The sequence below is a fragment of the Pleuronectes platessa genome, chromosome 21 (genome assembly GCF_947347685.1).
Source record: "Pleuronectes platessa chromosome 21, fPlePla1.1, whole genome shotgun sequence".
Classification (NCBI taxonomy): domain Eukaryota; kingdom Metazoa; phylum Chordata; class Actinopteri; order Pleuronectiformes; family Pleuronectidae; genus Pleuronectes; species Pleuronectes platessa.
This window is the reverse complement of record NC_070646.1, coordinates 17869730-17894837: the sequence shown is the minus strand read 5'-3', so window position 1 is coordinate 17894837 and position 25108 is coordinate 17869730. Positions and strand designations below refer to the sequence as shown.

At 39.7% G+C, this 25108-nt stretch overlaps 2 protein-coding genes across 3 annotated transcripts in view; one reads left to right on the top strand and one right to left on the bottom strand.

Annotated features, from left to right (window-relative positions):
- Nucleotides 1-3122, bottom strand: part of tmem94 (transmembrane protein 94) — a 33907-nt gene extending 30785 nt beyond the window's left edge. The window contains exons 1-2 of one of the 2 annotated variants that reach the window (XM_053414535.1): nucleotides 2987-3122; nucleotides 1024-1398 (exon numbers count right to left, since the gene is read on the bottom strand). In XM_053414535.1, the coding sequence (XP_053270510.1) occupies nucleotides 1024-1047 (24 nt within the window). In that variant the 5' untranslated portion in view covers nucleotides 1048-1398; nucleotides 2987-3122. The remainder of the gene's footprint in view (nucleotides 1-1023; nucleotides 1399-2986) is intronic. The other variant, XM_053414536.1, reaches the window with a different exon arrangement.
- Nucleotides 3123-19473: 16351 nt separating this feature from the next.
- On the top strand, nucleotides 19474-24257 carry LOC128427091 (nucleoside diphosphate kinase A2). Its single transcript, XM_053414185.1, has 5 exons — nucleotides 19474-19612; nucleotides 21381-21513; nucleotides 23336-23437; nucleotides 23631-23743; nucleotides 23827-24257. Exons 2-5 carry the CDS (start codon nucleotides 21385-21387, stop codon nucleotides 23939-23941), a joined length of 459 nt encoding a protein of 152 aa, XP_053270160.1. The 5' UTR covers nucleotides 19474-19612; nucleotides 21381-21384; the 3' UTR covers nucleotides 23942-24257.
- Nucleotides 24258-25108: the final 851 nt, after the last annotated feature.

The window sequence follows — 25108 nt, the reverse complement described above, 5'->3', positions numbered from 1 at the left end:
TTCATTTCCTACTCTCATTATGTTAAACCAGCATTGCCTGGTTGTGAAACGCCTCTATATGTTTAACTAAAGAAGTTTGAGCTTTCGACCCTTCAGATGGCCTAAACTAAAATGCCTGAAAGTTATTAAGGATGATGTGAGTTCTTGTGAAACTGGAGAATGTGCAATGATGTTGTGTGCAACACTGAGGATCATAAAGGGGAAACATCAATAGCTCTTAAAATGTTCATTTACTAAAAAATTATTTTGTATATTTTACTCAAGACTTTTACACAAAAATATATCTTTTTTTTTTTAAACTTTTTTTTTTTTTTATAATTGTCCATATGCCGGATTTTATGATTTTTTAGATTTAGTATTAGACCAACTCAAAGTGGAATAATATACTTTGTTAGTGAACAACTTAGTGTTCTCACTGCTTTAATAATCCATCAATTTATGCTATAATCTTTGACGCAAGCAATAAAACAATCTGGAAAATTTGTTTTTTTCAGCTCGGACCATAAAAAAGGTATGAGCATATATATATAAATAAATAAAGGTTATAAGGGTTTTGGATCCTGATGTAAGGGGTTTTTCTTGAGTCTGAAGGGCTTTCTTTCAGGTTAATACTGTGTATTATTTTCAATTTTCTTTTTGTCAAAAATCTGTAAATTGAAATTCTCATTTCAAATTATGACGTGAAAGAAAAAATACTAAAATGTTGACTAAAATTGTCTTCTGCAGGTAAATACAAACTTAAATGTCTATGGCCTTCTTTGACTAAGATACAACTACGATGTACAGAGTTTTAGTTCACTAAAAAAATTATAACAAAATTGAGGATGAGGTTGAAAATAGAGGAAGTTGACTAATACGAAAGATAACTTCTGAGCTCAGGATTAAAACCAAGACTAGTTCTAAAAGTAAATGACAAAATTAACACCAACCTTAATCACAGTGCACTACCTGTTGGGTAAACAATTCTGCACCTCGGGGCATTTAGGTAGCATGACACATACTGTGCTAAGCAACTAGACTTACCTGCTTCTTATCCTGCAGCTCCATGGCAACCACAACCACTCAACATGCTCTGCTCCTCAACCAGCCAATGCCACCTGGCAGGCCCTGTCAAAGGCCACACGCTCAAGGCTCCTGGCCGAATCCCTCTCAGCCCACCGCCAATGGAAGCTGAAGCTCAAGGAAGATGGAGAAGGCAGGTGGGTGCAGCCCTGGTACCCCACCCTGCAACACCTCCCCCTTGTCTTTCCTGCCAGTGTGACAGGAGGCACGCCCACACCTGCAGGGTTAGGGTTGGTAGAGAAGCAGGGTACTTTCAGATATGGAGTTTTTGTTTGGAGGTTGAACCGTTTCTCAGGTGCAGCATATGGGTCGTCCTCTCAGCAGTCATGTAGGGGCCTATGGATAAATACAAAACACAAATCCATTAATAAGAGTGTCTAATTACATCGACATCGGCCTACACTGCAGTATTTCAACGCAATGTAGGCCACGTTTAATTGGAGACCTCCTCACATCACATTTTTTAAAACATATTAGCATGTCCCCACTGTACATCCGTGAGCATTGGGAGGCTCAGACCACCACTCTGATTACCCAATGCGAATCACGCTTCCCACCTGTAGGGGAAGCCAGAGTAAAGCCAAGGGTGAATCCTTGCGTTGAGTCTCTTTCAAGGACATATTTAGAGTCAAATAAGCAGTGAGTATCTCCGCCAGTGTTTTCCCCTCAACACGGCTCCAGCCAGGGCATGTGATTTCACAATCCTGTTAACTTGACAGTGGGTCTCAGTAGCAGTGAGCTATGAGGTCAGGGTGAATGGGAGCAGAGCTGGAGCCATATTAGCATATCCAGTATATTCCCAATCACAAACTAAGGAAGGAAGGTGTAGTTACATTTATGCCATTTAAGGCAGTGAAGGAAGTTTTTACTCGACAAACATTTTTGAATATATAATTTCGAGGGAAAAAAAGTTTTAAGTCCTGCGAGTCTGGAGTTAGACTTGAACACAATAGTTGTTAAATGGAGTTGTGCATTGTAGCACAACAGAAAAGCAGACTGAGGCCCTGAATCTGACACCAGGCCTGTTCACTCTGACCACATAAGCAAGTTCCTCTGGCACAAAAACCTCACTGAACTCCAGTGTCAGCAGTCTCCATTGGCAAAGGGTTGAGAGTGTTCAGCCAAACAAAAAGCAGCAGACACACTGAAAGGTGAGCAGGTGCACTGACTCCATCGCAAGACTGTCCAAGGTGGATCCACAAGTCCTCCTGAGGGACCACACTATAAAGTCTAGGCAGTGCAAGCAAAGTCAAGCCGAAAGATACAGAGCATGGCCACATTCAGCAGGAACATTTCACAGACACACCTTGAAATAGTGTCAAGTTTTCTACAACAATAATCCAAAACAATCCTTGTCACATTTGACTGATCATAGTAGGAATATCTGAGACGTTACAAACAACCAAAACAATGGAGATGTTCCATTCAAGTGTCCCTGAGATCCATGCCAGTGAAGCCAGCACTGACAGCCCTGGTACTAAAGCAGCTAAGGGAAATCAGTTGTTTCACATCCCTGTTTTTCCAGTTGTGCCATGTCGGCTTCAGTGATATGTTCACTGAATGTCAGGATATGATAGCATTCAGCTCTAAGGAGTGTCCCTTGGGTCTGAACCTGTTACTAGCGTTCAGGAGCCAGTCATAGGGAACTGCATGCACCACAGTAGCGCCACAGCACGGTGTTATATTTATAACTGTCCATACGCCGGATGGTTACGTTGTTGTTTCGGTTGGGTGAAAAACAACACATGTAATGATGACAACACCGGCGTTGACAACACTGAGTGTAACGCAGGTTCTCCCGTGCTGCTCATACAGTCGTTGGAATCGCAGCTGAACGTCCCCTGTCCTTCACGTCAAAGACAGACGCAAACACAACAGCGGCTCACACCTGACCACACGCACACACAAAAGCCTGCGAGCTCACCTCTTCCTGTTTTCAGCTCGTCGTTGATATCCTCTGAGTATACTGTATTTTTTCCTTTCTCCCTCAAACAACAAATGCATCTACTCCAGGTCCTTCACCGTGCAGCGGCAGCCATGTTGGGGAGCGTTTTGCCCGAGCTTAGCATGCTGTGTTGCGATTGGACGGCTCCACGGGGCTCTGTGCTCTGATTGGCTCACAGGGGAGTGGGCGGAGCCGCGTTGCAGCGCTGTGCGGCACTTGTATTGTGAAATAGGAAACAACAGTTCAGTGACGTGTTGATGCCAATATACGAGGTTAAAATAGACTTTTAAAGAACTAACGCGTCCTAAGTGTCAACTATTATCCATCACAGCGTGAGGTGTCGTGGTTCAATGTGCACTGCTGTGTCTGGAAGCATCCGGTCTGTTGCTACAAGGCAGAATGTGCTGTTGATACCTATTTAACTTTGTGAAGGTGGTTATTCTTCTAATGCAGCACCTCTAACCTGCTCCAGACCTGTCCACAACCCAACTACTGACTGATCACTGGATCACTTGAAAACCAGGGTCATCTTTCTACAGGATCATTGGAGGGACAAAATAAATAGCAGGGGCGTTCCATATGTGCATCCTGACGTTTGAAGCTTTAATATACAGTCTATCTATGGTGTGAACGCAGAAGTCGGGGTGAAAGTTTATTTCCTGACTTCGAAATCCAAGATGACCCCTCTATTTACCAACAGTACCGACAGCTCAAATTTTTACTGTTTATTAGCACATTTTTGTTAAATGTGGGTACACACAGTCTAATTACCGATTGTGGACTGTTTACTACGGTGTTAGTATGCTTGAAATGCAACATAATGCGTTATTGTGAACTGTTTAGGCTAACAATGCCTTGTTGGATACATAAAAATTGTTCCTGTGCAACTGGAACACTATCAACAGCTGTGGCATCATTCCAAGCTCCAAGGTGTATTTGAACGAGCTGATATGCTGTAGCTAAATTTAAGGAAATAATTCCAATTAAATTTAAACCCGTATTATCCGTCGATATAACCAACAAATTCTCCACTGAGATTGACCATCTTGTCGATAGCCCTGTAAAGTCATTACGATTAACATTAGACTCAATAGCGCCTCTAAAAAAGTGTGTGTGAAGAGGTAGGCTACAGAGACAAACGAACATACAAATAAAGACTTAAAGCTACTTTAAAGAGGACAAACAATGAAAACAGACGCTTATGTAAGGGATTTTTTAAATAAAAAGTGCAGTTACATATTTCAATTTTTAAGTTTGGGAGGTGGAGAAGAAAACAAAGAGGTAAAACTGTAGCAATGCAGTAATATTAACACACAGCATGGAAAATATATCCCCAAAAAACATACCATTTATGTTTTCATATGGGAAAGTGTACTGGACATACACCCACACATCATTCTGAAAAAGCCAAGAAAAACAGAAGTTTAGAAGTTCATGCCACATGTTGAAAAGGATTAATTGGGGTAACCTCTGAAGCGTGGTTAAAGGTAAAGAAAGATGTTTGAATATGTAATACAACCAGGCTGTGACAAAGTCAAGCCTGACAGATGAAAGTTGTATGCACAACCCACACCACAGGATGTGGTCAACAGTATAAACAGGAGGGTGCCTCTTGTGGTTGTGCTGTGCATCAGTTTTCAGATTGCACTTGTTCTGCAGGAAGAAATGTTAAAGATTCCCTCAAGCTTTGGCAGCTTAAAGCAACATGCAGTGAGCAACATGTCTCCAGCTTAACAGACTCAAACGTCAACACAATGACCAATGAGAAGACGTCAAAGTACCGCCCACCATGATTGATTGACAGCTGATCTCTGTGTTGAGCGGAAATGTCACGACGACAAACTTGAGCAACAAACATGGAGACAAAATAAGTGTAAGGGAAACTTTAACTGACCAGGTGTCTCACTGCTGTGGCCTTGGCAAACAGGGAGTTTGCTACAGCGGACGGACACAGCAGATAGACACAGAGGAGGATTTCATATCTTTTTCATATTAAGTTTTATGAAGCACCTCTTTGTATTAGTTCTGGCATGTCTTCTGTTTTTCATATTATCTTGTGAAACGCCTCTTTGTATAAGTCCTGGCTTTTTCACACTTGCAGCCAGTTGTTCCATCCTAAGCACCCGTGCTTGTTGTGTAACTCTGCAGAGATTACTATTATAAAGACTCAATGGCAACTCCAGTCTGAGAATTTCATTATTTCAAATCTCAAGATTAATTTCCATCACATAAGTTAAAGATTTAAACACAGAATCTAAATCACTGCTCTTTAAAGGACTTGAGTCAGTTTGCGATGACAGAACTCAGCTACTGATCCAGAATAAACAAAATGTCCAGCAAAGAGAGGCTGAGTGAATGTGGTCTGGACTCTGTGGAGGAGAGAAGGACCGAACACCTGCACTGTGATCCAGGTACACTCTCCGCTTGATGTTGTTGTTAAAAAAGTACCCACCCCTTCTATGTTTGTCTAAAAACCGAGTGCTATCAAATTCTGCAAATATTCAGGCCTAATGCAGCCTAGCAGCAGTGGGATTTCAGGCTTCAGTTCAATTACACAAAAAATAGACAAAGCAGTAACAACATTTAAGCATAATAGGTACAAATATGACGAAGAAATGAGCCATTGAAACGAGCCTGTTTCACAATAAAAGTGGAGAAATACAGATCACTTATTCTTGGTGCTCAGAACAGTAACACTCTGATAAACATTCATAAACTACGTTAAAATCTCAGGGAATAAGTCACAAATACTGAACGTTATCCTTAAGGTGTGGCAACTGTTAAAGCTGCCTCAAATCATGGCAATAACAACAACAACAACAACAACAACAGCTTATTCTTCTTCTGTTAACCGCAACTTTCTTCTTTGCTGTCTGTTGCATCGCTGCCATCTTCTGGAGTAAGTGAACTCCTACAGTGTCTTGTGTGACTTGTCAGCTTTTTGTTATCAGTCCTGTTTTCTTTAGAAAGCCTTGACCTCTTCCACCACCCTCCAGTATCACTCCTGTTAGTCCTGCTGTCTTCATTCCCTCTATCATGTCCTTCCTTTGAGGTAAATATTTCTTTGTGTCCTATTCTGAGTCAAGTTGTTAGCGCCTTCTCTTTTCTGCTTCACCCGGACTCTGCATTAATTGGTGATAGGGGAGAGCGGGGTAATGTGGGACATCGGGTGATGTGAAACACCCCCTGTATAGGCAACTGAACACATTTGTGGTCATGTGACTATTATGTTTTCAAGCCTCTCCCATTCCCCCCTTGCCATGAAGGAGAAGTTGGTGCTGGTGCTGTGGAAAGTATGTTTTTTCACAAAAATGTGTTTTTTGCATGTAAAAGTAAATTGTCTTGCTTTGAACTTAATCAACTGTTGTGTCAAAACAAATTGATTCAGGTAGAAAAACTTATATCATACATGTTGGTGAACTTCCAACATATAAAACCATGTGATTGATGCTAGCTGAAGATTAGCCTGAATTGATAAGAGATGTTGTTTTTCTAAAACGGTGGCTGTGGAGTAAAGTAAGACAAATGCTGTGTGGCAACCATGAGGCACAAGTTAAGTTTAGTCTTAAACATGTTTTAGTGTTATATTACATTATATATGTTTTACTTTTAGTGTCATAAACATTGTAGAAAAGCCATCATGCCAAGAAACTACACCAGGAAGACAACCTGGGGCCAAACACCCCTCGCAGAGATGGAGAGTGCAGCCGCTGAGGTCATGCAAGGAAAGAAGTCCTTAAGAAAAGCTGGAAGGGATAGAAATATTGACAAGACAATCCTCAAAAGATTCATAAAGAAAAAAGAGAAAGGGGAAGTAAAATCAGTAGCCTGGGGTGCAGTAGCTGAGGTAAAGAGAATATTCACAGATGAGATGGAGGAGGAGCTTGCCAAATACTTGAAACAACTAGCTGACCAGTTCCATGGCCTTGCTCCAGTTAAGTGCCGTGAACTGGCATTTGAATACGTAGAGAAAAGCAATATCCATGTCCCTGCCAATTGGACAGAGATCATAATAATCATATACTGTATGTGCTTAATTGACCAATCCCCATGATTGTAGCCTGGGTAAAGTGGGACACAAGACCACTTTTTTAAAAACAATCATATTTTCACTGCCCTTTGTCCTGAAGACATTCTGATCATTTCCATTTCTAAAAAACATCCTGAATTAATGGGAAATGTGATAATTTTACTGATATATCATTTTAGCTCGTCTAGAGGGGAGCAAATGTAAAAAATGTCCCACATTACCCCGCTCTCCCTTACAGCTGCTCTATAAATATTGCAATTATTCTAATCTCGTTAGTTCTTTGCAATAAATTGATTCAAACACAGTTATGTAAGAGTGTCCTCTTTATTTCAATCATCGGAGACACTTGACAGTAAGTGTTGTTCTTGGGGAATCATTTTTATTTACTGACATGTGACCAGTGAAAAGACGGTTTCTAGCATTTCCTGTCACAAATACACTGGAAAGTTTCAAAGCACCTGTTAAAGTGGATCTATGTGTAGTTACGCTTGTGTGTGTGTTTTTGTGTCCAACGAGAAGCAGCAATTTGAACTCCAGGGAGTGTGGGTCGTCCGACAGAGCTGTTTTTACCAACAAAGAAAATAAATGAAATTATTCCTCCGGTCTCATCCTGGTCCAAGTCTAGTTATTCATCAAGAGCAATATCAAAATCAACGTATCGATATTTGAGTTGTCTCATGTACTGTCATTGAACTCTCATTGAATAGTTTTCTCTCAGATAGATAGATTGATAGACACTTAACAGACACAACAGCACAGACACCACACATTACCACAGTAACCATGCTCTAAATGTTTTCTTAAAGTTATTTTATTATAAGGAGGTTATGTTTCCACCACTATCCATTTGTGTGTCGTTTAGTTTGGAAGCAGGGTGATGCAAAAACTACAGAATGGCGTTCCACAGATCTTGGTGGGAGGACACAGTATATGTCAGAAAGGAATCCATTAAAATGTGGTGTAGATCCTGATTATGGGGAGGATCCAGCAATCATTTTTCACTTTCTTTGAAATCAAATTTTGGAATCTGATTAAAAAAATCTGGCATGTTTGGGGATATATATATATGTATATATCAAGCGGCACCAAATTCCGGACACTTGTAGACATCAAATATATATATATATATATATATATGGATATATATATATCCATATATATATATATATTTGATGTCTACAAGTGTCCGGAATTTGGTGCCGCTTGATTGAATTGAAGGCGACTGTTGGACCTTGGAGGATATGCGCTCCCTGATTGGCTTTCTGGTTTTCTGTGAATTTACAAGACTAAATCCTCAAGTCTGTGACTTGGGAAATGTCACGTTATGTTAGATTTGTATTTTTAAATCTGTATTTTTTTTTAATAATTTGCCACTTGAATGTCATTAATTGTGCATCAACGTTGAATTTTTAAGTGGATATATATTGTGGAACCAATGTTTTTGGATCCTCTTGAAACAGTTTTCCGTATCGCTTTGTGGCAATGAGGATCAACCTGGGATCTCTGACATGTGACTGACTGTAACTAGTTACAGAGAAATGTGCTTGTCATGCTGTCCTGAAAGATTCCAGTTTTCTGAGATCAGTTATGATCTTGCAGCCATAAGTATTCACATGTTGCAAGCTGCACTTGTGCATTATAAAATTACTTCAACAGTCTTTTCCTCCTAAGAGTTAAGAGAGAGGTGTATCTGCCTTTTATCTCATGACACAACACAAACATACTCATGACTTTCCCTTTAATAGTGTAAAGTAAAAAAAATGCCTTTTTTATATGGACATAATCAGGGTCCCTCCATATGATACATTATAAGAAATCACAGAAAAGTAGTAACCGTTGTAATTGTCCTTCAATGTAACATGAGTTCTCTTTACACCACAGTAAAATCAAATCAGAACCCAGAAAACTGTCGAGAGATGTTTTGCATTTCAGTGTTGTCCAGCAGAGGGAAGCATATGCCTGCCACCAGACTAGCTTGTCTAGCTTCTGAAATCTATACACGTTTTGATAGATTGAATTGTACAGTGTGTTGGTATTAGCCTACACTTTCTTTTTAGGTGAGACTTTCATACTGAAACATTTGTCTCTAGAAGAAGAGAAGCTACTCCGGTCTTACTTACCATCTTCATCTCTGATGCAAACATGCTGTTTGATACACAATCAACTGTCAAGCTCATTTATGCTTTTGTTTTAACTCTGTAGTGCAATTACTTTTCCAATGTCCTGCAAATATAAGTAAAACATAAATCATAGAAAAAGTTGTTCAAAGTTCATCACATCAAGCAAACTTTTGGTAACTTTATGTTATAACTTTTCAATTTGGATTCAAATGATGCAGATACCTTTGCTGTACTTGTATTTAGTGACAGTTAAGAGCAAAGTGTACAAACTCACTGTATGAGGCATAAAAATAATAATATGTAGATTTGTTTTCATCTGGAGTTAATACCAGGATTACATGGATGGGCCTATAATCTTTCAAGAATATACTCAGACTGAACATCACTCCGCTGGTTGTACATAGAGTAATAATGTTGGGCTGTGTGGCCTAGGGGTGGAGTGGTCGTCCTCCAACAAGATGGTTGCCAGTTCAATCCCCACTCTTCCCCATCTGCATGCCGAAGATAATGAACCCTAAAAAATGTCGCTTTGGATAAAAGCGTCTGCCAAATGACATGTAATGTAATAATGTAATGCTGCTCTCCAGGAGCTCCTAACTGCATTGGACTTATTTGACTAGATAAAGTTAGAAGAAGTCTTAATCTCCAGAGTGCCAACCAATATGAAACACTAAAATGTCCCAGTTTTCAACATTCAGTATCAATTTGTTCATGTTTTCACCACAGTTCAGATATTTACAATATTCTGTTAACTAACTAAGACATATACACAATACACCACTTATCTGAATTCAACTGGTCTTAATGCAAAGCACCACCTTTACCACTCTGCAACATTGCTATACCACGTCAGACAGTTTAACACAGAATCACCAGCTGATCTGTGGACTGCTCTGCCCTGTTCTGTCCTGTACAGCTTCAATACAGAGGTGTCAGTAACCTCTTGCTCTGTTCAAGCCTCTGCACTCAGACAAGCATCTCTGTTCCCACAAGACAGACACAGAGAACCGTCTCCATCCATTCTTCAGATCTCTGATCTCAGAAAAGTTGTTAAGACATTTCAGTCAAGTCCAAAGTGGTGGAGCTCAGACTCGGATTATGAAAGCGTTATCTAATCCAAAAAGGGCAATTCATTTTACAGTCTGTCCCATTCGTAAATTGAATAAAGCCAAAAAGATAAATGAATAACCAATAGAAATAAATAAATAAAAACATGTGTTGTTATAAGCTAGAAGGAAGAGCAAGCGAAAGAAGGACATTGCTATCACTTTTTATCATGTCACTGGTGTGGCTGAAAAGAAAGAGCTCTCACTGTGCAGTAAATCATCTAAAAGAGCAGATTATATCACATTACATAACTGTGCACTTGCTTGACTCAGCCAGTCTTGGTTGGGGTCCTGCATGGCCACCTCTGCTGTGGAGGCAATGGACTGGATTAAGCTGTGGATCTTTTTATCCTCAAAAGGATTTTCTGAGTATCAGAGATGGTTTTATTCAGGGCTTAAACAGGACGGAGACACCAGCAGTTATTTCGCTGCTCTGTGTGTGTTTGTGTGTGTTTCAGGAGCCGCAGCTTAAAAGTCTGAATCATGAGTTCATGTCTGTAAAATAATGTGATAAAATTCCTGCACAGATTCTCTGACAAAAGCTCAACAGCTTATATACATGGAACGTTGGGGAATTTTGTGTGTGTTTGTGTACTTGTACAGATATCTTTGTGAGGACCATTTTAAACGTAGAAACTACGAAGTGAGGACATTTGGGCCGATCCCACATCCAATGGGCTGTTTGAGGGTTAAGACTTGGATTAGAATTATGTTTAAATTTGTGTTCTGATGGTTAAGGTTAGGGGCAAGGGAACGCTTTATGCCAAAGCGTGTCCTCACTAAAATAGAAGTACAAGGTTGTGTGTGTGTGTGTGTGTGTGTGTGTGCGTGTAAGTGGTAAGTGGAGTGGTAAGTGGAATGGCTATGTGCTTATGCAAGGTCATGTCTGTAAAACCCTTTTATCTGATAAGAAAATAATCGTGGAACAGGGTAGATCAGTATTACTTTAAAGTGTGCATTCATGAAACAGTTTCAAAAGAGGCCTCCTTCCCTTTTGAATTAACGCCAGTTCCTTATGCAGTAACACAGTCAGAGGCAATGGACTGTGGCCTTTTTGGCTCATCATAACTTCCATCCCAAATCAATGTGGGTTATATTACAATAATGATTCTCTGCTTTGTTATAATCCTCTCAGGGCAGGAGGATGCTGCAGAGATCTATGGTCTTCATAAAAATGAATCCAGCAAAAACCAAAACAACTTCTACATCAGTGTCAGTGAACTCTGGTGCATCTCTGCACTTGTGGGTGATAGACAGATAAGGCTGGCAGGTGGTGCTGCAGTTGTGTGTTCATGCATGTGTTCAGCCTTATCCATACACACTCCAGACACACTCAACGCTGCCAGCGACAAAAAACCTTAGAATGAAATCAAGAGGCACCTGAGTAGGGAGCATTCTGTCATTTGAGATGTGTATAGGTTTATTGTTTCACAGTGATGTCTGGTCCTCCACTAAAATTATTCTTTTAAATCTTGAGGAGCAGAAGTCATCTTCTGCGTCATGCATTAAAATTGTTCTTGATGTATGTTTAAATGATCTATTGTTGAAGTTATGATCAGTTATTCCTGTAGAACATCACAACTACACCAGTTAGTGGAGCTGTGGGAGCAGCCATACCACCAAAACATGTGTGTAAAATAAACAGGTGCCATTGGAATAACGTGTGGTAATTTCACTCATCCAAGTTCATTGTACTTTGTGTCTGTTGTATGAAGAAGCCTTGTGGGTATTGAGAATAGCAGCGCTCAGGCTTTACATTGTTGAACCAAGTTATCCAAACCACATTGTGATGTGTTATCATTTCATTTCATGCTTGTCCTTGTTTCATTTTGAAGATGATCTCTTAGTCTGCAACCTTAAGATTAGAATGTTTTTAGAAATATAATTTTAAATATCAAACAATTTTAGGTCCTGATCCACCCAGGTATATCCACAGATTATTACATAATTGTTTTTGTGTAGGTGGCTCTTTCTTGACCTAATCCAAGAGCTTAGGTTGCGTGGAAATACAGGAAATTTGCTTTAGATTTCATTTTAAATCTCGGGGTGGACCCACCGATATTAATTTATTTTCCAATTTTGCTCCCCTGTTTTAAAGCATAACCAGGGACCCTTGATGGTGCATTCAATCACTTATTTACATCTTTCAATAGGCAGTCTGAGGGTATAAACAAACATTTTGACTGGAAGAATATTTGTATCAACATTTACTAAATGCAAAATGACGATTTTCTATTACAGAGTAAACTGCTTGATATTTTCTAAGGTAACAGCAGGACATGATCTGCCAATTGAGTGACTTGGTACTTGGACCGCTTATTATCGTTTACTTTTTTAACATTACCTCCTTGTGTTTCCACTGTTTCTATTTGCCACAATGTGTTTCTTGCATTTGTGATGACCTGCTCTGCAGCGATTTGAAAATGAAAAAAAAAATCACATCACAAATATCCTGAGTCTGACCCTGAGTCAGGGGTTCCAGCTGACGTCTTGTCTGTTCCTGAGTCAGCCAACACCAAGTCTGCTTTTGATCACCTTTTGGCGGCCCATCCAACTCCACGGACGGCTGTGGCTGAGGGGTAGAGTGGTCGTCCTCCAACCTGAAGGTCGGGGGTTCGATCCCCCGTCTGACCCATCTGCATGCCGAAGTGTCCTTGGGCAAGATGTTGAACCCTGAACCGCCCCCCATAGAATAACAAAGTGCTGGGATAGATGCACTGTATGAATGTGTGTGTGAAAGGGTGAATGTAAAACTGTACTGTAAAGAGCTTTGAGTGGTTATCATCAGACTAGAAAAGCGCTATATACATACAAATCCATTTACCATTTACTCCTGAACCCTAGTCTGTGGAACAGCCGACACCTGCTCCTGGTTCCTGGTTGGCCATACCTTTCCTGGACCCAAGTAGGGTCTGCACTCCTGCATCCAGCCTTGTCACCCTTCCCACTTTGCTAATGAGTGGTCTTGCCTTCATACTTGCTTTCATCTCGGCCCTGTGGAACGGCTCTTCCTTTATGTCTGGTCTACTTGACAGGTGTATCATTACCAGAAAAACGAAAAAGGCTTTAGGTGCAATTGGAAAAAACGACTTTATCGTTAAATCAACAATTTGAAAATAAAATCACTAAATACATCAAATATATATGATTTAATGAAAATCAAATGTATTTATAGTTAGACCACCACATCCATACTGTAATATAATTTATATAATTAATTTACAAATTGATTATATAAATTAAATCATTTTACATTGACTTCAGTGCCATGAAAATGTCTTCTGATCTGATATTGACCTCAACCATAAATAAATTGAAATAAATGTGTATATATACAGTAAATATATAAATGATAATGACTTGTGTGTGTGTGTGTGTGCGTGCGTGTGTGTGTATGCGTGTGTGTGTATGCGTGTGTGTATATTTGTGTGTGTGTGTGTGTGCATGTGCGTGAGTGTGTGTGCGTGTCAGATGGGCGTGGTCAGTGTGATGGGTGGGCCCTCAGATGAGATGATAGTATTATTATTGTATTGTTGTCATAATTAATATATAGGGATGCACCGATCCGCTTTTTTCACCTCCGATACCGATACCGATATCTGAGGTTTAGTATCGGCCGATACCGATCCGATACCGATATAGAAAAACAGCGCGAAATTATGGTAACAAACTGTAAGTTTCATTGGGGGGAAAAGACTGGGATCATGAGACTTGACTTAAACATTTCTTTCCTATTTTTTATAAAACAAAAACAGATATAAATGTACTGAATTACTTATTTATTATATAATTGTGCACCAGTAAAACAATCTTAATCACAAAAATATAGTGTGACTGGTTCAGTCAGTGCAATTAGGGATTCAAATACAATGTAAAACAAAATAAATAATAAAATAATAAAGGAGCTGAAATTGAGAAAACAATAGCTTCACTAGCTTGGTTGGAAGACTTTCAAAATAAATAGCAATCAGCTCTTTACATAGTTTAGTGCAAATGGGAATTAAACATCCATTACAAAAGCATCTGAACCAAACAATATCATCTCTAGCTTGGTAAAAACAAACAAAAACAAAATTAGAGGTAGTACCAACTTGTAACTTGCAATAAATAATAAAGGAGATAAAATTGAGAAAACAATAGCTTCACTAGCTTGGTTGGAAGACTTTCAAAATAAATAGCAATCAGCTCTTTACCGTGTGTGACCCACGGAAGTTTGTTGCATTTAACATTGCACTGTGTGGCACGAAACTTTCATCCAGCCAGTGTGCTGTTAAGCTCAAACGTGACACGGGGGAAACGTCAGAGCTCTGACGTCTTTTAGCCTCTCCAATATGTGTTTGGACACTTTAGCATGCAGTTCAGGTAGAGCCGTCTCGGACAAATATTTTCGGCTTACAATGTCATAACGTGGCTCCAGGTGGCTAATTAGCAGCCGAAATCCCTTGTCTCCAACAACCGACAGCGGTTGCCCATCCATTACAATAAAGTTTAAAATCTTGTCGGTGATTTTGGTTGCCTGCACACTATTCATTGGAACTTTTTCTACTCTTTCCTTCATTTCCTTTAAGGTTAGCTGCTTCGTGCCGGCTCCTTTTTTTTTATTCTGTTCAACGAACTCCGCGTGCTCTCTCACGTGAAATTTGTGTAGATGCTTAATGAGGTTTGTCGACGCTTTACAACCGCCCCTCGGAACATTCACCTTGCAGATGTTGCACGTAGCCGTGGAGCTTGTTGGCTGAGGTAACGTGTAAAAGCTCCAGATCGCCGATCCTTTCGCTCGCTCCATTTTGTAAACAATGTAGGTTCCGCACGGCGTGTTGCTTGCGTATGACGTCACTCACAGCGCACAGCATAGAATTACACTGAATAGATCAGCCGATATGGATCGGCCCATTGTCACCGATACCCGATCTAGAAATTTCTTCAATATCGGTACCGATACCGATACAAGTATGGGATCGGTGCATCCCTATTAATATATAGATTTGACCAAATGTAAAAAAGTTAAGAAACATTGTTTGTCTATGCTCTGCTGTGTTCGTATGAATAGAAGCAAACTAAATGAATCACACTGATTTGTTTCACTCCAACACTGTGTTGAAATGATCAATGAATCCTGTATCTATATTCAGAAAGACAGAGGTAGATGTTACTGTACTAGTTATTTTTATTCAAAAAGTTTAACATATTTACAACACATCATTAGATCATTTCAAATATGTACAAAGGGGGACAGGGGAGGGGTTTGTTTTGAGGAGTAGTAAAAGGGTGAGGGCGGGGGTTTCTCCACATCTTCTCTCTCCTCTTTTTTAATGGCTCCTGTCTTATCACCTTCTTGTCTTAGTATTAATATATATATATATAATATATTATATATATGTATATACAATATATACTTACATATATGTTTATATACATATACATATGCATGTATACATACATACACATACACATTGTGTGATGGTAGAAAATGTATTTTGTTTCATTTAATTCTCTATTGTTCATTTCGTCGTGTAACTCTTAGCCGCAGTATTTCATCACAAACGAACATGTGAACATTATACAACCCAGGATATTTCCAAACAAAATTCAGACTTAAATAGTTTAAATTTATTTTATCAAGAGGTTCATGTCACACTGTATGGATAACATTTAAGAAAAGACGATTTTCTACAACCACAAATTCCATTGCACAAGTGTTTTGCAGCAGAAAATACCTTCACAGGTGTCTATGGATGAGAGTAATACAGCTCAGAGCTCAAACAAAACCTAAAGAATCACGGAGACGGATGACCAATTACAATACATATGACTAACTGGATATGAAATGACTTCTACAAGAGGATATGAGATTTTGATCATTTTGCGCAGCCCTAGTTTTCATTGAAATGCTTGTTCTCTCACATGAAAATACTTTGTTCTTTAAAATGCACAACAATGTTTGTCAGTAGGACTTCCTGATATCTTCCTCAACGATGAATGGACACACATTCTGTTCATCCACCGACTGCCCTACCTTACACACGGCATGAGAGTATGATTTTGAAGGTCAGATTTAAAAAACATCTCAGAGTTCATTTTTACTGTTTTAGATTCTTACTACTGGAGATCCTTCGGGAGTCTGCATCGCTGCTGCGCTGGCTTTCTCATTCTGCCATTACAGCCAAGGAGTTTAGCTCATAGTAAATGATGCACGGAGTGAAATTGTAAGTACAGGTAGTTACAGAATGTGGCTATCTGTAGTTGTTAATGATTGTTACCTGCTTAAATTTAGGTTTACTTGAGGCAAATGAAAGGGAATATTGTAATGAGCTATGTTAACACTAAGCTAGCTAGCTAGCTATTTTGTTAGAAAATGTCTCCAGTGAGCAAGAGTGTGAACGAGCAAATTTGAAATGTGAACGAGCAAATTTGAAATGTTATGTAATAATAATATACATGTAGTATTAATAATAGTATAACTCTGAGTGACTTAATGACTAGTGTGGATTATAAAAGACACTGCATGTCTTTATCTATAAACTTTAAGAAGAATTATAGATTAAACACCTGGTGCCAAAGATATAGAATATTAACTAAATTAACACACACACACACACATACACACACAGATCCACCAACACTCACATAAACACACACAGACACACACGCACACACACTTCTATATACATTTTTTTTTTATTCAAAGTTTTAGTCAAATCTATTGTAAAACCGAACTTTGAATGAAAAAACTAATGCTTTCCTCTGCCATCTGTGTTAGGATCTGCCTCTTGAGTGACTCCATGTATGGATTTAGTTTTCTTATTTTCTGTTTCATTTTTGAAAAAGTCCTTCCTCATGTGTCTGCAGTTGTTTTACCTCCTGCTCTAGTGCACCCATGCTTCCCCTGTGTCTCTTTGCCTCTGTACTGTGCTTCTTCTCACTTTGTGTCAGTTGGTCTGTTCTGTTGCTCCCGAGTTTGGATTACTTAGTTTGCATCCTGTTTTGCATCTGCCACTCTGCCAGAAGCACAACAAGCCACGACAAAACACAGACCCTCACCTGACTGAAAAGCTTTGGAGTTGTGAACTTAACTGTCAATAATCGCATCCCTTATAAACTAACAGCAAAGTGTAATGGAGAGGTAGAGCGAGTGAGAGAAGCATGGTTTAATCCTGACTATAAACCCTGGTAAAAATAGGACTGGGACTAGAGAGAAGGAGATTAGAACAAGGGATTAACTCTTTATTTGTTTAAAGGAGCATTCACTGCTAGAGGTGCAGGAAGAAAGTAATTCAAAGGAGAGAAGAGGAGAACGAGCCCATTCAGGGAGAGAAAATTATAACATATGACACTCAGTAGACCACACACCTCTACTAACCCTTCAATTGAATCAGGCAGCACCGAATTTCCGTCCCCCAAATACAGGGCATAACAGTTTTGCCTGATGAAGGTCTAGTATCAAAATGCTGCATCATAGTAAATCACTGATTGAAAACTCAATTTTGCAATGAATGATTGCGAGTGTCAATGAAACGTGTGTCTGTGTCTGTTTCTGTGTGTATGTGTGTGATAGAGAGAGAGCAAGCTTATATTATGAGGTAACTGGGTAGTTGTAATTCTAAGCATGTGCATGTGTGCAGGGTTGTTCATTTCACCTCAGGAAAAGTAATCTCGACCTGAGGCTTTGTGTATTCCAGTATGTCTTCCATTCCTCTAACAATTATAGTTGATCAGAGGCAGCGGAGCCACAAACACTCCCAGTGTGAGGGATGCACTCATCTCTGGGTCTCACACCCTGCTGCTGCTTCAATTAAAGCCAGTGGCAGCCAACTTAGGAAGCAACGGATGAGAACTGGATATTCAAAGCAGATTCCATTTCCATTTCCATTTCAAAGATAAGTTTGATAAGGCCCGACATACGTAATATTTCCATACTCCTAGGAAGCGAGGCTCAGGAAACTCCATTAATCTACATAAAGTATTGAGAGCAAGGCTGTAACACACAGGATGTATCAAGATTATTTCCATTAATATGATGCAGTGACTTTATGACTATCGTGCAGCTTTTTCCATAAAATATAAAGACTGCAGATTTTAATCTTTAATTCCTCTCAAAAGCTTTATTCGTAGGCTACAAGCCCGAGAATATAGAATACTTACATACTATATAAATCAGTAAATAAACTATACAGAACATGTGTGCACAAATGTTTTCATATAAACACATCTGTGTGAGTCAAATCATCTTATCATGGTGGTCATAATGGATAACCTAGGATTGCAAGCACAGACTTTAATACAAAACAGCCTGAAGGTTAAGCATTTAATGGTGTGCGGAGGAGCAGAGAATATCACGACTCCCCGCATTTTTTTTTTGCCACATACCCCATCCTTCCACCAATTTTCAATAAAACTGATGGAGTAGTTCTGCTAAAAACATAACCTCCTTGATATGAAGTCATAATTTAATGTAATGATGATAAATAAAGTCTGATTAAATGATAGCTTCTAAATTATTTTCACTTTTCTGTGTTAAATTACATTACAAATTAGCCCGGCTGCCGGCCTCGGTTTAACTTTTGCCTAATCAAACAGGAACATTTTATTTGAAGTGAAATTAACTTTTTTTTTACACAGCAAGATTGATTATCTTTTTCTTACCATACTTAAGATAATATAATTTTACAGATTTTTTAAGTTTTTTGTCAGGCTTACTTTGAACCATGCACCCCACTGTGGGCTTGGATTGTAAAATAGTTTGAAGGTATTGAAATGGTAGAGTCTGAGAAGTTTAGTGTGGTCTTTAGCTGAGAGCTGATTCTTTTTTTTTTCAGCAAACACAACATGATGTTGTAATCAATAAAACAAAGAGAGATTGTGTATAAGAAGTAGCGCAGGTCCTTCCTCCCTGCTGCTGTCAGTGTACAACCACCACTGCTCCCAGTATGCAACAAACTCTGGGACTTCACAAAAAATTCACCTAACTGAATGGCACAATACTATTTTTCTGTCTGAATTTCAATATTTTACATGTGTAAACATATTCTGTTTACACTGTAATTATTTGTATTGTCTATAATCCCTCCATTTCAACACCTTCTTTGATTCGACAGTCTTATATTGCAATAAACAATCTCTCTGTGTATATTGCACTTAATGATTATGCTCCTGACTTTAGCTAGGGGAGATTTTGTCGATCTGGGCTTCACCCTCAAGGGACCCGCCCAGTTCCGCGCTCTGAACTTGTGGCACCTCCGACTTGCCGTAGATCAGCCTCGCATATAAAGGCGGCTCCTCGCAGCCTCCGTGCTCCTCTCTCACGTTTACCAGGCTTTCAGCTGCTGTCACCGGATCTCTCTACTGTCAGGTAAGGTCCAGTCCAGCTTCTTTACCGCTGTTTGTATCCATCCGCCCATCACACACGTCCCTCATCAACCCTGTGGTTTAAAGGAAGCAGTTTGGAACCAGCGCTCCTCATTTTGATACTTATCTGAACAAGCCGGCATTAGAGGCACGTTATCTACAAACACTAACTTGCCTCCAGCTCAGTTAAATGCTCATTTATTTAAAAGTATAGGGAAACATTGTATATAGAAGTAAAGGACACGTTGTTCCGGTGCGGTCGTGGCGCATTGAGGCGTTCACCGGCTGACGGGGCTGGAAGTGATTGGTCTGCGGCGCCGCGAACAAAAGGCCATGTGGCTGTGGGCGAAGGCCCGGGCCTGTGCTGGATATTCCCAGGTCTCCTGAATGTGTCTCTGCTGCTGCTGGTTGAGCCGTTGTTTGAATGAGTTCCAGCCGGAAGCTCGATCATCTGACAGACTGAAGAACTGTCAAAGTGCAGCTCACAGCCATTTACATCCTCTTCCTGAAGTGAATTCAGTGAGCTGTACAAACCTGACCGAGCCTGATTGCATAACGTTGATTTAGTCATAGATGAACGTTGTGTGATGCTCATCTGAGGTAAATGTTGGAAAAAGAGAAACTATAATGTAGCTCGAGGAGGTGTCCTGAACTTTATTTTGTTGTCTGATCAGCAATTCATCCTGAGCGTGAAATAGACAGCCCCCACACCTTTCTGCATTGCAGTTTTTACAATTACATGTATTTGTCATGAGGTTAAATAACGCCTTAGAATCATTGCCAATTTATTTTAAAAATTGTATATTAATGGGTATCGAAAAAAGTGTTAGTCCCTAATGTGGGAGCACATCAAGCCTGTTCTGAATCTAAGCTTTGTATTTGACTGCAACTTGCGTTTCAAATGGCACATCACAGAACTTGCACAGACATGTTTTTATGAAATATGTCTCTTGTGTTCTGACCTGTGTTAAGTTTTTATAGAGGCTGAAATCATTTCACATTTGAGCTCATCACGCCTGGATTACTGCATCAGCCTTTCCTAAATGGCAAAACTATAGACTACTAGGCTACAGATAATGCATTTAGAATAGATTTTAAGGTTCTTTTTAATTACCTACAAATCGCTACATGGACTCGCAATATATTTCAGATCTCTTTTCCCGTGTTACCCATCCTCAAGCAGGGGTCTACATTGCTTTTCCATATTGTACCCGGGTTAAGTTTTCGTTCTTTTTCCTGTTTCTTACTCAATTTCGTCTTATTGAAGATCCAGTAGATGGCAGTAATGCAGCCTTCTTTTTTTTTTGGCCACCTGACAATGCATCTAACAAAGAACTGAATTGGATCCATATGGGTGGGGTCCTTTAAAGGACTCTTAAACTTACAGTTTTACACGGGGAAAATAAATAAGAATGGTAAATTAAATTCTAGTAATTATTAGTAACTTAATTCTTATGGGACTTGCTGCATGCATGAGGTTTGAGCAGCTAAACCTGTGCTGGACTCTGTCCCTGACATTGTAGGGATGAAGTTGTTTCCTCTGTGGGCGGGGCTTGCAACAAGTCACAGTGGGTCAGTAGTCGGATCGGCACTAACCTTCACATCGTCTGTGCGTTCCCTGTAAAATGGGGTCGGGGCCCTCGGCAGCCGGCCCCGCCTGTGCCAAATGCAACCAAGTGGTGTGAGTGACACTCGGGCTTCTTCCTCCAGGAGTTTACACTTTTTTTTTTTATTGTCTTAAATCCTTTTTTCCCCCTCTGCTTTGATTTCAGAATCATGGCCGAGCTTAAGGAGCGTACCTTTATTGCCATCAAGCCCGATGGTGTGCAGAGGGGCATCGTTGGAGAAATCATCAAGAGGTTTGAGGCTAAGGGCTTCAAACTTGTGGCCATGAAGATGGTTCATGTAAGTAAACAGAATATAATATGCTTGTAGGGTGAGGGATGTAACAGTGGCTCCTTTCGTGAAGGTCACTGGGTGATATTTTTAACTACTATACGATGTGCACATGATCATGTAAGTGTGCAGAGTAACCCTTAAGACATCCGGTGAGCTTATTAGCCTGCTCTTGTCTATTCCTGACTTTAGCACGACCAGCGTCCCCTGATCCTTGAACATCTGAGCTGTGACAGATTGGGATGTTTGCTTTACCGTGCTGAGTGCTTCATTTATAACCCTGCATTATGCAAGAATTTCTGTTTATAAAATGACCTTTTTACTGGTTCTTGATATAAAAGGGCCAGATTAATTGTATTTAATCCTGCTGTCTGTAATTCAGCAGGAAGTGAAATTAAAGTGGGAGCTAAGTACATTCTGACTAAGTTTCAATGAACAGTGTCCAGAGGAGGTAGAGCTTATTGACTTTAGAGTTGCATGTCATTTCAACTAGTCATCCCACGGAAAGGTTTCCTCCTCAGTTATGAGTCATTTTGAGCTCAGTCTTTTATTCTGAAAGGGAGTCGTGGTTGAATAAATTGCAGACTGAATTTTGTAGATTTGTGTTATTTGGCCTGTTTTATTGGCTGTTTTCTCTTTTTGATTGGTTGAGACATCTGCTTACAAGATTTGTGGTTATACACTTTGTGACATTAGAGAGGGATGTATTGTATAGTTGCCACAGTTGTTTCCTCAGGCACAAACTCGGATTACACTCAGCCAATAAGTATTAATACTTGGTCTGATGTTACAGTCAGAAATGAATCAGATGTAATGGCAGTTGATGGACATGATGGAGGATTTCCTTAAAGGCATATTTGGCCTAGTGTTTAGTAATTAACCTTTTTATCCAACAAATTTTTATTTTTTACAAAGGAATACATGAGTTGAAAGACCTAAGAACCCTACAGCAGGTTGACATGTTTCTGAATTTAAAAAGTAAAAGCTGCCCTCTGCTTAGAAGTGACGTTGACCTGGTATTTTAAAAACAATTTTGTGTTCAAAATCACAATGTGCATCATCTCAAGGCACTGGTAAGGTTGAGATCTTTCATGAAGAACTCAACAGTTTCCACAACAAGCAAACGTATAGGAGACTTTTCAGCTATTTTTCCTTACTCTTATTGAGGGTTAAGGACAGAAGACGCACCTTGTTAAAGCTCAATTGGTCAAACTGTGATTTGTTAAAATGGGCTATACAAATAAATCAGATTTTCTGTGGAGAGTCTCAACTGGAAGAAACCTCTAGAGCCAGACTCACTGTGGAAAACTTCCAAGATAAGAAATTCAAGATGAACATCCTCCTCTAAAATAGCTTGTATACTCAAAGGTGGCAGTGTCTGGAGGCAAAACACTTCCGATCTACGTGCAGCTCAAGTGGGAGGTGGCCCACATCTCTTAAAGGATGGGTCACTGAAAAATGTCTGAGTCCACAATACACTTCTGGAGTTCTCTGGGAAAACTTTGTAGTAGCTGATGCCAATACGTATGAAGTCAATGGTAGAGCTGAGTGACAAAACGATATCAATAATTATCGCGATATAACATTTCCTCGATAGAAAGTTGAGATGTCGATATAACGTGGAGAGAACTCATGTGTCGCTGTTTTGACGGACAATACAAACCGCCAATTAGCATAGCCCTGAACTAATCATGTGGCTGGAGTATAGTTAGGAGCAGCAGCACACCTGTTAATATTTGTAGGATGTTAGCAGAGCAAAGGAATGTGTTCCCAGCATCAGTGCAAGTAAAGATGGACTCTGACGTTGTGTCTACTTGTTCCCCTGCTGCAGGCCTCTAAGGAGCTCCTGAACCAGCACTACATCGACCTGAAGGACAGACCTTTCTTCCCTACCCTCATCAACTACATGAGCTCTGGACCAGTGGTTGCCATGGTAAGAAGCGATGATTGTATTTGACAGTATGTGGCGTTGTACAATAAACAGAAAGGCTAAACCCTGGAGAGGAGCCCTGCTACCAGGCTGCTGAGCAAATGATCGTCCAGTATGACTGCTGCCACAGAAACGTGTTTTTATTTTGAAGACTACTAGAAAAGTGACTTTATCTCACCATCACTGTTGTTTACAGGCTTGGGAAGGCAAAGGTGCCGTGAAGACAGGCAGAGTGATGCTCGGTGAGACCAACCCTGCTGATTCCAAGCCTGGAACCATCAGAGGAGACTTCTGCATCGATGTCAGCAAGTAAGTGCTGAATCTGACAGCTGTAAACGTCCCAATACAGTATGTTAATCGCTGACTGGGATTTAATTGTTTCCTTTTCACAGGAACATTATCCATGGCAGCGACTCGACAGACAGCGCCAACAAGGAGATCGCCCTGTGGTTCACAGATGAGGAGGTGGTCAAGTACGAAAGCTGTGCCTTCAGCTGGCTCTACTAAGCTGTACTCGCTTCTGCAGCAGTTCCCTCACTGGTCAGAGACCACTGAAACTTTTGCCCTCAGATTTCCAGTTTTTCATCTGTAGCAAATGGAAGAACTTTCAAGTTCCTCATGGTCCCCACATTGCCCTCATTCACTCATCCCATTGTCATACTGTACTGGGATCTGGTCTCTGCGGAGGTCTAGTCTACATTCCTGAGCTCATTCCATTTAGTGACATTCCACCTTCTCCTTGACAGTAGTTAACGATTTGAAACTTGTCCTTGACTGTTGTTTAAAGGTGATCTGCTTTTCAATAAAACGCTCACAATACCAACTGTCTCTTCCTGCAGATTACACATTAATGTACATATGATCCTATAAATCTGAAATGTATGATGTGGATCATGCAGGATCCTTGGCAGACTGTAAATATCTGTTTGTTTAACTTGGACTGATGAAGCCTCACAGGAAGCCTTTTTAAATGTAGACTAAAATGTTAAATCAAAATAACTTATAAACTAGAACTTGCAAATTACAGGTGCAAGAGGATCCTAAAAAAGCTGCAAAGATATTAGATCTATTTTTGTAAATCATTACTAAAATGCATAAAATTATTTATACCATAAATAATCAGGTGAGTTATGTAGCTGATCATGGGTTATGATTACAACTACATTGCTTAGACATATGATATGCTTTCTCTCAAATACTGGCAATACCTACTATACTTTATGTGCTGTCATTCACCCAGAATCTTACAGTTCTGTAACCTTAAAAGGAAGTTATAATTTTTCCCTATAAAACACATGGTGCATAAAACATTCAATATAGTTATTGTTCTTAACTGAATTTGCCCAAAGAATATTCAACAAACTAGATATGACTACAAGGAAATGACAGACATCTTTCAGCACCAGGCAGCACATATGCAGCTTCAATTCATAACACATTCAAAAGCGCATAAAAATAAATACGATATCCATACAAAGACAACTCGGACAATTCTGGTCAAAGGTTATCACAAAATTAGAAATTTAAAAAAGAACATCCAAAGTGCAGTAACGACAACTGTGCACACAGGCTTAACATTCCAGTAAACTAGTTATCACAAGTATATGAATATATATGCTATATTGCAATGCCTTGGTTACAATATTGCAGAATAAATGTCTATGGCAACCTTAA

Excerpts from the sequence above, each read along its gene's own strand:
- LOC128427091 (XM_053414185.1), top strand. The coding sequence starts at position 21,385 with ATGGCCGAGCTTAAGGAGCGTACCTTTATTGCCATCAAGCCCGATGGT. Across the intron at positions 21,514-23,335 it reads TGGCCATGAAGATGGTTCAT|GCCTCTAAGGAGCTCCTGAA; the intron begins GTAAGTAAACAG and ends CCCCTGCTGCAG. Across the intron at positions 23,438-23,630 it reads CTGGACCAGTGGTTGCCATG|GCTTGGGAAGGCAAAGGTGC; the intron begins GTAAGAAGCGAT and ends TGTTGTTTACAG.